The sequence below is a fragment of the Lepisosteus oculatus genome, chromosome 5 (genome assembly GCF_040954835.1).
Source record: "Lepisosteus oculatus isolate fLepOcu1 chromosome 5, fLepOcu1.hap2, whole genome shotgun sequence".
NCBI classification, from domain to species: domain Eukaryota; kingdom Metazoa; phylum Chordata; class Actinopteri; order Semionotiformes; family Lepisosteidae; genus Lepisosteus; species Lepisosteus oculatus.
The window spans coordinates 49477477-49492288 of NC_090700.1; the positions used below are offsets into that span (position 1 = coordinate 49477477).

Below are 14812 nucleotides of genomic sequence, written 5' to 3' on the forward strand. Positions count from 1 at the left end.
CTGGTAAGACAGGGACTTGGACTGTCGATTGGAGAGCTGGGGGTCCATGAAAGGGTCACTGAAGAATGCCCCCATATTGTTATGCTGTGAGAAAATACAGGGGAGAGAAAGAGATCAGTAAAATCTTTATTTAAGATTAAATGATAAATGCAGTCTGTGGCTTATTTACATATTGTGTCATGCATGATACAGCATATGCTAACACCATACAACGGAATCTGGAAAGTACTAGAGAGACATAACAATTTCTCAGTTTACACTTATAAGCCCAAATTAATTCTGTTTCTTTTTATTCCATTATCAGTACAGGACTGATGGGATACCCCATCACTATGACCCGTGACTATGTGTGACAAGTCCATGCCACTCACACTGGAGGAGTTGAGGTCAAGAGGCAGGTTGTGCAGAGGGGACACTGGCTGTTGGTGCTGCTGGTGCTGTTGTGGCTGGTGGTGGACTCCCTGCTGATGCGGATGTTGATGATGCTGTTGTTGTTGATGTTGATGCTGTTGTTGACGTTGTTGTTGTTGTTGTTGATGTTGATGTTGTTGTTGTTGTTGATGTTGTTGATGTTGCTGCTGCTGCTGCTGCTGCCCTGGATGATGCTGAGAACTGTTCTGCAGTGGCTGATGGGACTGCTGTTGCATTGGCTGCTGGGATTGTTGGTAGAGAGGGTAAGGAGGGGGTGGCTCCATTGGCAGGTTGCTGGTATCCAAGGCAACCCCCTAACAACAGCAAAACAAGATCACAGGTGTCAGAAAAACTGCATGGGGTCAACCTAACAAAAGAGGCAGTGCTATTCATACATTGTAAGGTAGAGTTTACTTCAGAAGGGATTCTGTAGCTACAACTACTTCTTGTGCTTCTTGATCTTGCGTGATAGCCAGAAGCACTGCCTGAGCAACAGAGAGAAGTAACAGTGCCTACCTGAGTGATAGGGGACAGGGAGGGCGACATGGTGGGCGACAGCTGCTTGACCAGACCTCTGCGCTGCTCTGTCCCAGGGGACAGAGTGAGGGGGCTAACGGGCGTGGGGCGCCTCCTTGGGGAGCTGCCTATGCTGCCCGAAGGGGGGCTGGACAGCGAGGAGAGGCGCAGGGACGAGTGGATGGAGGGGTTACTGAGAGACGAGTGCAGCTGGGAGTTGTTGAGGGAGGCCTGGATGGAAGGATTGCTCAGTGACGAAGAGAGACCTGTGGCAGAAACAGACAAACACAGTACAGGAGAGAGAAAGAAAAAAAAGGAGGGAAGGGTGACTAAAAAGACATGATAATTTAGGCACAGCCCTCCTAGGCCAAACAACAGAGAAGAACATTTTTATAATTATGTGGAGAATTAGTTTTGTTTGAGTGCGAGTACACTGGGTATAACACGAAAGCACTCTTTCGGGTTACCAGGCCATTATTAGCCTTCATGGGCCAATTTTGTTTCACTAATTTTTCTGCATTCCTCTACCCCGAAAACAACCCACTCCTGACCCCTGTGACACAGATCATTTGCACTTTAAGTGCATCTCCCATCCCCTCTAGCTGGAGAGCACAGCTGTTGGCGTGTCACCAACACTGGGGTCAGGGGTCAGGTGTACACTTTCCCTTTGAGCTAGTGCCAAGCACCACCACTTTCAGCTTATACAGGGCTCAGACATGCTGCCCTGCAGAGGGAGGAAACTGGGAAAGGGCTGTGACAGAGGAAGCCTTCGATTCTGATTTCATGACACATGCACAACTTGTTTTGGTTTATTACAGATGACTCAATGAAGTCTGTGGAGGGGTGAAAAATGATTAAAAAGACGCTATTTAATACGTCTGAACTGCCTTTATCCTTCCTGATGATGACGAAACTCACAACACAACCAGAGGTAAAATGCTGTAGAGGGAAAGGGGATGGTTATGCCTTTATGATCATTTTGCTGTAACCAGCTGACAACATTTGCAATTGTTCTATTGATGCTATTTGGTTTGTGAGACCAATAAGTCATGTTAGATGGACAGAGGTTACTTAATATGAAATGTTAAGATTGAAATCATTCAAATTAAGTGCTAAAGCAGATGATCATTCTAAGAGCCTCTAAGCCCTGTGCTCAGTACCACAGTTAACCTTCTCTCTCTGTACCTTGTGAGTTTCCAATGCCCAAATGCATCATGGCAGCAGGCAGGTTGCCAGTGCTGTTCCCCCCACTCAGGTTGGGGTACCCCCCATCCTCAGGGTCCAGAGGCGTGGGCAGGGGCGAGGGGAAGTGCAGGTTGCTGAGGTCTGGCAGTGATCCTCCTGTGTTTAATGTCCCCTGGAAATGGGAGAGACCAGCATTCTGTTCCGGGGACGGGAATATACTGTGAGGAAAAAAAAAGATAGTGGGCCTTAGATTTGTAATTCAAAAATGAAAAGAAATGTCCTTGCATATTTGACAACATGATTCTTCCTTGGGACACTAAAACTTGTTTAAACATACAAGATGGTAAAATAACCAGTGGGCAGTGTCAGACATTCAGACTAACCAGGGCGGAGCAGTGGCTCTGTGGCTAAGGATCTGCGCCTGTGGCTGGAAGGTTGCCAGTTCGTATCCCACGGCTGGCAGAGGAATCCTACTCTGTGGGGCCCCTGAGCAAGGCCCTTAACCCCAACTATAGGGGTGCCGTATAAATGGCTGACCCTGCGCTCTGACCCCAAGCTTCTCTCCCTCTCTGTGTGTCTCATGGGTATGCGAAAAGACAAATTCCTAATACAAGAAATTGTATATGGCTCATAAAGTGATCTTATCTTATCTAACCAGTAGAAAATCCCATGTGCATGTTTTGGATATTACTGCTAGGATATGTTGATGGAAAACATAGGTATACAGGCAATAATAAAACCACAGAAATCACAATAAGCATTGCACAGGGTATACAATTTGTAACAGTAAGAGTGAAAGGAATAAGCTGAAGGTCAATTTGCTTATGAATTTGCAAAAACAAAATAATTTAAGGTAATCAACCTAAGAACACACAGATACATAGCACCACAATTACATTTGATTGTTTTTATTTCAAGATAATACTTCTTTCTCAGGTTATTTTTTTCTTACTTTTTTCCATGTTATTCACTGATGTTATCCTCGTACAATACAATCCTGGAGTGACATCTAGTTCTCAACAGTAGTTTTGTCTTTGAATCCATTAAATATTGAAGTGACATAATTATGCTTTTAAAATACTCAATGCCACCAGTATAAGTAATGACATCAAAAGGCCTGGCTACATTCTTTGCACATTACAAATCAAACTGAATATAAGAACAATATGAAAGCAGTATACTTTTACCTTATCAGTTAACTTCTCATAGCAAGAGATATGAGTCTTTAGCTCGAAACACTAAACTTCTGAAGCTGATCTCCATAGCTGCGGTTAATACAGTTAAGCCCAATATTGCCATTTTTGTCACTCATTCTTTTAGAATTCCTTGAGTATGTCTTTTACATTGTAAAACAATGTAATATTATTTCCGTATAATGCAACACGTTTAGAAATAATCAAGCAACTATTGTGAAATGACATGACGTTAACTCAGAATAATGTAATATATTTTTCTTAGTACAGAGAGCTCCCTTAAGCTTGCTTCAAAGACTTCATAAAAGAAAAAAAATATTTTGTTGTTTTCTGAATCTTGAGTCACAACTATGCTGCTAAGTGATAAGAAACACAGAGGCTATGGTAATCATTTGCTCTGCCTGAGGCTCTTGTCAGGCAGCAGGTAACTTGCACCTTTCCTCCTGTTGAAAAATATGTCCAGAGTTCAACTCACTTGATTCCAGGCACTTCACAGGACTTGGGGCGTGAAGACAGAGACTGAACCTAACACGATGAAACAAAGAGATTCAGTTAAGGAGTGAAGTGGGAACATCATCAAGATGGAGAGGGGAAATGAGATCCTAGGGCCAAATGATCTATGTTTTCACTTCAATAAAAAGACAGCAGTGCTTCATTTAATGTGGAAAAACAACCAATTCATTGGGAAACCCAAGATGGAACAGCAACAGAACCATTACTCTATAAGGCAAGATATAACTCCAGTCTAGCTTAATATCTTACAACATACAATGAAAAGCAGCTTTAAAGCAGAAAAAGAAAATTTATTGACCTCAACTGTGGCTTCATCCGGACTGAACAAACATAGCTATGCCTTTATACTTAAAGCAGGCTTCTAAAAAAACTTGTTGAGGACCATCTTCTAACTCTAGCCAGCAGCTATAGCACACTGCAACTCACTGGCAAACCCCTGAAGTGCGACCAAGTGTGAGCCTGGTCAGCACCTGGATGGGAGACCACCTGGGAAAGGTAAAGTGACTTCTGGAAGAGGTGTTAGTGTGATCAGTAGGGAGAGCTCACCCTGCGGTCTGTGTGGGTCCTAATGCCCCAGTATAATGACAGGGACTCTATACTATAATAACAAATTGTGCTGTCCTACAAATGAGATGCACAACTGAGGTCCTGACTCTCTGTGGTCATTAAAAATCCCAAGGCGTTTTTCCAAAAAGAATAGGGGTATTAACCTGGTGTCCTGGCCAAATTTTCCCCTGTCCTTTACCAATATTGACCTTGTAATAATCCCCATCTATCAAGTTCAAGTTTATTGTCATATGTACCAGAGTACAATGAAATGCTTACTTGCATGTTTTCCTCACATTACAAATGACATAACAGATGACATAGCATTGATATAGAAAATGACATCACTTGGTGTCATCACTCTGATCTCCTCCCCACTGACAGTTGGTGTGGAGTGAGTGTTCTGGCGCACTTTGGCTGTCAACGTATCATCCAGGTGGGGGCTACACATTGGTGCTGGTGGAGAGGAGTCCCATTACCTGTAAAGCGCTTTAAGAGCAGTGTCCAGAAAAGTGCAATGTAAGTGTGAGGAATTATTTATACATTATAACTTTCTTCCACCTGTATCTCTCACTCACCTTCTTGGCCTCCCACAGCTGTTTGGGCAGGGGCTTACTCACCCCCATTAGGCTCTCTTCGTTGGGCAAGGCTGGGAAGGAGAACACTGGAGAGAGAGATGATGAGTCACGTGATGAGATGTAGGGCCAAGTGTAAGAACAAGTACTCTTAGCACAAAACTGAGTGGCTCTGAGTCTTTAGAGGACAGAGGACTCAAGGCACTCTCCAGTGTATCAGAATGTAACTGCTTGAATAAATCACTGTCTGCGAGTGAATGAGTGAACAAAAGACGCCCCAGAGAATTGTGTAATCCGCTGGCTGTCTCACAGGACACCATATGACCTTTTCTAAGGGAACAGAGATGTAGGCGGAGTCAACAGGAAACAGAGAGGGGCTGCCAACCACAGGAAGAGCACTTTCAACTTAGGCTCAGGGTCAGGGAGAGTGAAAGAGCACTGACAGACTGGTTACACTGACAGCAACAGGCAGGATCTCTGAAGCAGAACACACCCAGAGGCAGCTGAATTGAGCAACTACCTCAGATTTAATTTCCTTTAATAAACAAGTCAGTCTGCATTTCAAAGAAGTCACTACCATGCTAGGCAAGGCAAGTGTCACGATGACAACAGCAAGAAAAATGTCACTCACCTTCTCCTGAGCCATCCACATCAGCTTCATTGACGCTGGCTGCAGGAGAACCACCAGCAAAACCAGAGATAACAAAAAACAAAACCAACAAAAATAATAAAGGCATCAAAAAGATTCCATGATGAAAGTTTAAAAATATCTACTACCACTCCCTTGTACACATCATTGGAGATGACTGAGATAACACATCCATACCCTCAACAAACTCAATCTACCTCACTGAACAATAGTCTAAAAATAAAACTGTCACAAAGAATTCATGTCTTCTTCCTTAACGTAAACAGGCCAATTTAAATATATATATAATTGTAAAGTTTGTCAAGCCATTTTTATACTTCATTGTCACTAAACCGGTCGGTCTGCCAGTTAGCGGCTGAATCATCTTGTCTTGTTGCTGTTGGTTCTGAAACGGTGTGGTGTGGGAAAACACTCAGAGCTGTGTGCAATGTAAAACCTGGCTCTGCTGGTTGTCTGCCATGAATGAGAGAGTAGAAATGAGTGAAAATAAGCTCTGTGACCACAAGGCCCAGCGGGAGAAATAGAGAGAGGCATTGTTTTCACTGCTCGGCGAGAACCCAGAAGACAACAGGGCTCTATTCTCCTACCTTTTAGTTTTTCTCTATTGCTACAGGCTGGAAGCCAGCTTTCTGACAAAGGGTTTGTCTTCTGTTTTTTTTAAACCTCTGCAGAACTATGTCATTTTTTAGAAAGCAGGACTATGTTTTACAATGAAAAGTCTGCTAACAGACTTTACTGGACCCAGTGAAGAGCCAGTTAAACTCAACTTAAAACTCAATACTACGATATATATCTTGGTTCTGCCATCACAGACACAATAATGAATGTACTCCATCACAGGGCCCTGTTGCACCAGACAAAGAGGAGAGGATATTCTGTTAATCCCTTAATTGTCAATTACACCTCATCTATTACGTAAGGAATACTTTTTACATTAAAATCCGACTAGCCCAAATCCCATCTGAAGTCAATTATTCTCCACCGTGATCTGTGGGAGAGGACAAATGCCCTGACATGCCCCGCTAAGATGGCCCCTCCTCCAGTCCGAGCTCATTAGCACAGACAGTAAATTAGCTACCGGCCTCCGAAGAGATTTCTTATTAGTAGGAGAGGCCACACGGCATGGGACTCTGAACTGCAATGTCACATCAGGCAGGGACAGGCCTGCACGTGCCGCACAAATCAATGGCATTTAATCCAGCGTCATTTTTATGTGGCGCCATAACATCAGACGTACTGCGAGGGAGGAAAAAAAATCAATAGAAATCTGAACAAAACTCATGAAAAGTGATTCCAGCTGACAATCATTTCAACGGGTGCCTTATTATGTTTCTCTCCTCCAGGCACTGTGTGAAGACACCTGCTGAAAAGACTGTGCTCTGCCCATCTGAGGTTTCTTCAGTTGCTTTCTGTTTTGATCTTACCCCATGTGCCCCAGATCTTTACCAAATATCCTGTTTAAACTCGTCAGGTTATCAAACTACAGCCTGATCTTCTCTTTTATGGCTGGAATCTGATAGCTCCTCACTGCAAAGCTATGCGCCAGGCTTGTCAAGAACATCAGCTGAAGTGCAGTGCTAAGTGTTAAGAGTCTTGTATGCCTGTGAGGTCAGGAGGAGCAAACATTGTCCACTACTTCATGTGCTCAGACCTCAAACCTGTATGAAGGGAAGTCATCTCACCAAAACCTACCCTGACTTTATATGCCCAGTTTAGATCAGTTTAGATTCTGATGAACATTTTCAAGCATTTTGTTTTGCAAGTAACCAGAAACAGAAGGCTACAAATACTTTCATGTGTTAAAAGCTTGAAATGCTTTCTTGTGTTAAAAGCTTCCTGTGGGACCTGGCTAATGCCTTGATAGCACTGCCCTAACGAGCTCCTTTGAACGAACTATCAAATTTGGACTAGCACTGTGTTCCAAGGCAGACATATTCTAGCTGCAGAGATGCATCTTGTGTCATACAGGATGTACTTTATGCTCTCTGTTAATCAGTGACCCAGTGGTTTAAACACAAATATCAAAACAAGCAAGATCACCTTGACATAAACGCTTCAGTGCAGTTCAAGTGACAGCAACAGCTGGTGGTCAGTTCCCTGTATGAGCTACACTCCCTTCTGAAATGCTGTTTTTACCTCTTATGAAAGATTACCTTGGCTACTCTACTGCAGTATTCTTTGACTTTTGTTGTGGCCCCCATACTGTGGGAAACCAAAGGAAAAAAGAGAAAGACCACAGCTGTAGTGTGAAAGCACAATTCTTAATTTGTTTCTCTGCATTTTTTTAAGTGGCAAGAACAGTGGACTGTGCTCTCCACAATAAATGCAGGGGAAAATGTAGAAAAGGAAAAACTCATAAGTAAATTTTCTTCTGTATTTTTGGGCTTCTTTACACTATGAATTCAAAACCCCAAATCTTTTTTCCTGAAATTAATAAATGAACAAACAGCCCACAACAATCCCACAGTGCTGTGGTACCTTTAATCTTGAAATAGGCTCTGGGTGGCACCCTCCCCTCCGCCTCAACCCACCCCCACAGTAATCCCTTTGAAGGTGGAGATTAAAAAGGATGAGTGGGCCTTGTCTCACCATTGCGCTGTGGGGGCCCTCTGCCCATCTGCTGGTTCATCCCTCCAAAAGAGTCCTGAGGATTGGGGTTCAAGGCGCTCGTGTGCAGGGCAGAGTCTGAATTCGTCCTTTTGGGGTTGGTGGGGTGTGTTGTGGAGAAAAGGAAAGACAGACACATTAGACCCTTGACAGCAGCTGCTTCTTCTTCACTGTACAGAAACACTCATTCAACTCTGCTGCGATGAATCAGGTTTAGGTATAAGGGTCACTGCCGCCTTCCGCTTGCACACTCACTCTCAGCTTCCTTCCAGGTAAAACCCTTAAAGTGCTCTTTACTGGTCACCAGAGCCTGCATTTCAGCTTGGCATCCTCTTTCAGGATGGATTTTTTTCTCAAGGAAGATAAAGGGGGTTCTTTCTGTGCTCAGTATGGGAGATCACAGAGATATAAAGTAAAAGGGCTCAATTCTGGTACAGAAAAAAAAAGAGTTCCCTCCAGGCAGCCAGTTAACACAAAGGATTGGGTCTACAAACACATTATAGTGATTCAGGAACTACATCAAACATCCAACAAGATGTTCAGAATGTGATGGGGAGAAAAAAACATTTGGCACAATACTTAAAGGCAATTCATAACTCGTGAAATTGATATGGTGTCGCACTTACCAAGTAATTAACCCCTTACATTAACAGGATTAGAAACAAGTGTGTTATACTGCGCAAGTCATACAACATAGAGAAAATGACACATGTTCCAAAGCGAAGAACCCCCACAAGGATGTTTGTCAGACTAAGTAACCCCCAAATTAAAACCTTGTCAGGATTCAGAACAAAAAACAAACTGGGAAAGGAATGGGGAAACATGGAATAAAGGACGATAAAAATAAAGGGTAGAAAAAAAGGTGGAGGGTGACAGAAGGAAAATGAAGATCAATCCAGATGTAGCGGGTCTGTGTGAGCAAAGGTCAGAGTTCACCTGTTGAGCTGGGACATTAATCTAAATCCGGGCCTTTTCTCTTCGCTCCAGGACTGCTGCTCCCTTCAGAGATGGAAACATCACAGTTTACAATCCCAGGCCTCGCCTGCACTGCCCTGGTCGTGGTTAGTAGGGGTTGGGTTAAGAGCGAGAGGACAGGCTAGAAAGGGTCAGTTAAGTTCTGAGCTTAACTGCAGTGAGAGGGAAAGACAAAGAGGCCCAGAGGACTGAAAAAGTATTAAGAATGTCATAAACCATGCTGCCACCTGAAAACAGCACACTGCACTTCCATTAAGAAAGTGATGCTCAGCTTTCAAAACTCTACATTTGAGACCATAAAGAAGAGATATAAGCAAACCTCTAATTAAATATCCAAAGAAGACCATTTTATTTGTATCTTATTAACTTGCCAATCAATACTTCTTCTTTTTACAACAGCATTCAACATTACAATTCCAGAGTTATATCATAATGTCTAATGGATATAAAATCAAACAGAAACTGAAGGGCAGCAACAATAATATGTTCTGCCTGTCTGGTCTCCTTTTCCTCAGCATTGAAGTCTTTCAGACGATTGACTGGAATTTCAGTAGTTTGCTATTCCCCATTTCACCGGCAGGGGGAGATACGTCTCTGGGAGATCAAGACATGGTGTTTTGCTTTCCCTTAGAGGTGAATATAAAATGAAAGTGCAACTCCGAACTACAGAGCCAGGAGGAGTCGAATGATGCTTTATGGTGCTTGCAACTGCAGAAAAACTGCAGTTGGATCCTTGAGATTTCTTAAGGAAAGCAAGCAATATATACTTCAATTAACAGAAAGGGTTTATTTGCATGATATAAACTGCTATTAACTAGTGTTTCTACACAAGGTCAGCTTTTCTTATACTTCTTGGCATTTTTTCTCCTCCTACCTCCAACATGATAACATGAAGGTATATGCTGGGGTACTGTGCGTACAATGCTCTGTTTCTAAGGATTTCTGTAAATGAAAATCTACAGTTTTAAATAGATGGCAACAGATAAAAAGGTACGTATACACAATGGAAGACAAACTCGATGAAGATATACAGTATGTACACTGGTTATCAAATGTATCCCCCCCCCCCCCTCGGACGTTTTCCACATCCTACCGTGTTACAATATAGAATCACAAGGCATTCATTTGTGATTTTTTGCCATTGATCAACATAAAACACTATAATGTCAAATCGAAAAAAAAAATCCACAGATCCTCCTAAATTAATTAAAAATATAAAACAGAAAATAAGTGATTGCATCATTATTCACCCTCTTTTACTATGACACACCCAAATATGTTCTGGTGCAACTAAGTGCCTTTTGAAGGCACATAATTTGTTGACTGGAGTCCACCTGTGTGCAATTAGGGTATTTCACCTGAGTTCAGGATAAATATAGCTATCTCTGGGAGGTCCCACAGTTGATTAGTGGGAGAGTGACAAACAAAAACTACATCACAAAGACAAGGGAAATTTCAAAGTAAATCTGGGATACAGTTACTGAATGTGCCAATCAGGGGAAGGATATAAGAACATTTCCAAAATATTACATATCCCCAAAGCACAGTAGAGTCCGTTTGAAAGAAATGTAGAAAATATGGCTCTATATGAAAATATAAAACTGTGAAGAATAGGGGGTCTTCAAAAAATGTATATCCAGGAGAGAAGAGCACTAGTCAGGGAGGCCACCCAGAGACCTGTGACAACTCCGAAGAAATACAGTCTTTCATGGCTGAGATAAGAGAAACTGCACATGACAATTGCCTGGGTGCTTCACAAACTTGAGCTTCAAGGGAAAGTTACAAAAAAAAACCTACATCAAATATCAATTATACTTTGCCAGAAGGCATGCAGAAGATTCTATGGTCTGATGAGACCAAAATTGACCTTTATGGCCAAAATGTTAAGCATTATGCTTGGTAAAAACGTAACAACAAACATCATTCTTTGAACACCAACACTATTGTGAAGCATGGTGATGGCAGTATTGTGCTACGGGTATGAGTCGCTGTATGATGGCCTGGAAGACTTGTGAAGATTGAAGGAAAAAGCCCAGACCTAAATCCAATCCAGAATCTGCGTCAGGAGTTGAAAATTGCTGTTTACCAACTTTGCTACCAAATATTGACTCAAAGGGCATAAATACTTCTACAATTAGTTTTTTTCCATTTTATAATTTATTTAGGAGGATTTGTAGAATTTTGTTTTCACACTGACACTTTATAGAATGTTTTCCATCAATCGAAAACTCCCAGTTAAATTCTGATTCCATATTGAAAATATAAAATGTAAAAAAGTCCGGGGGGGGGGGGGGATACTTTTCATAGCTACTGTGAATGTCCTATATAAGTCACTGGTGAAAATGTTTTACACACATATAGATTTAAATAAGAAACACTTACATTCATGTGCTTCAGTTCCATGCAGAAAAGGGATGTGAAATGTTTATCACTCATTTTTTAATGAGCTTACCATCCTCACCACATATTAATGATTTTTATTGGAAAGAGAGGCAACCTCTAGTAATTTCTGAGCAGGTCCTGTGAAAGAGGTATACTTAGTATTCCTCATGGCTCATTTCCATAAGGCGCGAGTCCCTTGCTGATCAGTAGGCAGCAGTTCACAAGCTCCCTCCTTCAGGGGTTCAATCCTCAGCAGGGCTGGGCCGAGAGAGGGCTCCGTCTGGGAAGAGCTGGTCGAGGCGGTGGGAGAGCGTGGGACAGGCAGAGCAGCAGTGACCTGCACTGCTGACCCGGCCCAGCTGTGCGGAGCGGAACTCCGCGGGGACGGACTGCCGTCTCTGACCGAGCCCGCTCCTCTCTGGGGACTGCCACTGCCCCGCCCAGAAAATCTGCTTTCCCTTTTCTGCCTTTCCTCTGGGAGATGGTGCTCTTTGGAAAAAGAAAAGGCCCTCACTAGGCCTCTCCATCCTATCCCTTCCTTTCCCTCTCTGGCATCGTCTTCAATTTAACAGACTTTATCCTTGAGTGCAACAGAACCTTGCAATGTCATTTGTAGATGACATTATGCCTGATTCTGTCTCATGTCTGAGTCTGAAGAGGTTTGCTACTATTGAACTTACACAGAAAAAACAGAGAATTTCTGACTAACTGGATAACTCCGCATTACAACATCAAAACATTTTAATGCAGTCACTAAAAACTGCAAGATGGGTATCCGCCAGTGATCTAGGACTCAAAGCTTCCATTATGAAATTATCCGTTTATAAAGGGAGTCAAAATTCAAATCCTAAATTCAAGTCCTTTTATTAAAAAATGATGAAAATGACCATATAGTCTCTGCTACAACTTTAATTATAAGATGGAAGAAGCTGACTCAAATTTAGATTGTACACAATGCATATGCAGGGCCGTATTTGCTGGGGATGGGTGTTTGTGTTGTGCACAGATGGGCTGCAAGATGCAGATGGTGTGTTGAGAAGTCTGGGAGATTCAGAAACAGAAACTGAAATACAGTAGATGGCTTTCATTATTCAGCCTGATGCAATGCCATGTGTCAGGAATCTCCAGTTAGTTATGCTGGCCTGTTTTAACCTATGGCAAAACTTAGGATATACTAGTGTTTCTGCTTTCTGACATGCCTGTCATAGCTACTGCTCACTGTACCAGCCACCTGACTTTTCACTCTCCTAGGAGAAGGGTTTAAATTACTCTATTCAGAGCTAGCAGGTGTGTAACCCAGCTCCAGTTTCAATTAATGCCTGCGGTGTTACCAGTACTTAAAGGAAAAACGAAAAAGCAATCACACCACGATTCACTGTGGCGCTATTATGAAACACAGCTTGAGAGCTTTTTGAGCACTTTGATCATTTGGAGTAAAACTTAACTTGCAGTGTCTTACAACATATTGTGAACTCCTAAGTGGAAACAGTCTTGGGGAGGTTTGTACAAATTAGATTATTGAATAATTTACTTTTTGAATGTACAAGATGTCTGGAACTATTTAACTAATGTAGTAAACAAGAATAGCATTTCATCATGACACATCTATATATACTGCACTGCTTTACAGGCTGAGTATCCACTTTTTGACAGAGGATTACAGCACAATAAAAATCCACCTGAGAAATCTGCCACACATTAGGAAACCAAGGTGAAGTTGCACTCTCCCAGCTGCAGAAACCAGCTGTGTTGTCTGAGGCTCTGGTCACGTAAGGGTTAACAGGCTTAATGGATCCTCTCCAATGTGGCCTGCAGTAATGCGCCACAGATGTTGTGTTAGCTGTAAACATTTCCCGCTCCCCTCTCCCAGGGGGCTTCCAGCAGTATCTGTCTCCCAATCCCTTCAAATTCAGCCTCGTAACAGCCGAAAATCCTCTGAAACCCGTGCTCTGCCCAGCCAGACTGTCATGAAATCCAGACCTGAGCACGTTCCCCTCTTCCCCACACTGTCCAGAATCTGTCCTCTTCCTCACTGTATCTCCTCCACCCAACACAGTCCAGACTGCTACTGCTGAATCACATGGCTAACACAGGCAAAACCTGGATAAAGGAGTCTGCTTAGCAAATAAACAAGGATGATCTGTTCAACCTCAAGTGAAAATATGAATAAGAGTTTCAAATTGGGGACAATATAATTCATAACTAGCACTATGCCTGATTTGTTTTTACACAGAAATCATGACCATAAACTCTGTTGGTCACAGTCTTGGGAAACAAGTCACTTCCTGATTTATTAACTTTATTTGTGCTTAAGTGAACACTACAGTGCCTTTTGACGACCAAAATCAGGCTGAAATTCCCTCGGACACTTTTTAAGTATTCAACAGAAAGGTAATGATGAGTCTCTTGGCTTCTGTGCAACATACTTTCCTTCATATTCAAAGATTTCAAAAGGCTGTGGCCCTCTACACACACACACATTTCATCATGACCTCTCACACTGACTATTCCCAGTTTTGGCAACCCTGAGAGGCAGCTGCTGAAAGTACTGGAAGCCAACCCAGAACATCCAGCCTGCACAAAATGAAGGGGTAACCTGGGGTAACAGGAGGAGGAAGGCTGCCTTTGGAGAGCTGCTGTGGTTAGTAGTACATATGCTTTGGAAAAAGAACAGAGAAGCAGCTACAGCGATCTGTGCTAAAAACGGCAGGTTAGAATCAGAGAGAAATATTGCTGGTTAGTACTGGGATCTCACCAGGACTGGAAACACTTGAAGAAAATTGATAATCAAAACATCAACAAATAAAAACAATTTTTAACCCCTTACTTAGGGCAGGTCTTAAAAAAACACAGCTCCCATTTCACAAAGCATAACCTACACGCACATTTCCTTAATGATATGTTATTTTACACGGCCTCAGTGTTTGGCAAGTGTTTGAAGCACCTACAGCAGTTATTCTTGCTAAAATTGTCTTTGACAAAGAAGTGTATGTTCACGACAAACTGGTGCATTTGGAACTGGACTAAACATAATCATTAGGTTTGGCAACAGGGCTCCTTGATGGAAAAAGCCATTTGTTACTCAACAGCATTGAAGCATTTAAAAGGGGAAATCGTGTTGTGGAATTTTATTTAAAGGTGCCTAGTTCTTTATGTCTTAATACCCTTCAGTCCAGTTGTGTGTGTATGATGACCCACCAATAAGCACAGGAACGCAAATGTTTACAACACAAATGACTACTGTTCCTACATTCTATAAA

The 14812-nt window shown here is 42.4% G+C and overlaps 1 protein-coding gene across 4 annotated transcripts in view; it reads right to left on the reverse strand.

The window, feature by feature from the left end:
* Positions 1 to 14812, reverse strand: part of crtc3 (CREB regulated transcription coactivator 3) — a 36437-nt gene that overhangs the window by 4863 nt on the left and 16762 nt on the right. The window contains exons 5-13 of one of the 4 annotated variants that reach the window (XM_015343271.2): positions 9132 to 9194; positions 8178 to 8284; positions 5571 to 5609; positions 4985 to 5028; positions 3781 to 3830; positions 2113 to 2330; positions 928 to 1193; positions 372 to 725; positions 1 to 84 (exon numbers count right to left, since the gene is read on the reverse strand). In XM_015343271.2, the coding sequence (XP_015198757.2) occupies positions 1 to 84; positions 372 to 725; positions 928 to 1193; positions 2113 to 2330; positions 3781 to 3830; positions 4985 to 5028; positions 5571 to 5609; positions 8178 to 8284; positions 9132 to 9194 (1225 nt within the window). Of the gene's footprint in view, positions 85 to 371; positions 726 to 927; positions 1194 to 2112; positions 2331 to 3780; positions 3831 to 4942; positions 5029 to 5570; positions 5610 to 8177; positions 8285 to 9131; positions 9195 to 14812 lie in introns of all 4 variants that reach the window. The other 3 variants (XM_015343269.2, XM_015343273.2, XM_015343270.2) reach the window with 3 other exon arrangements.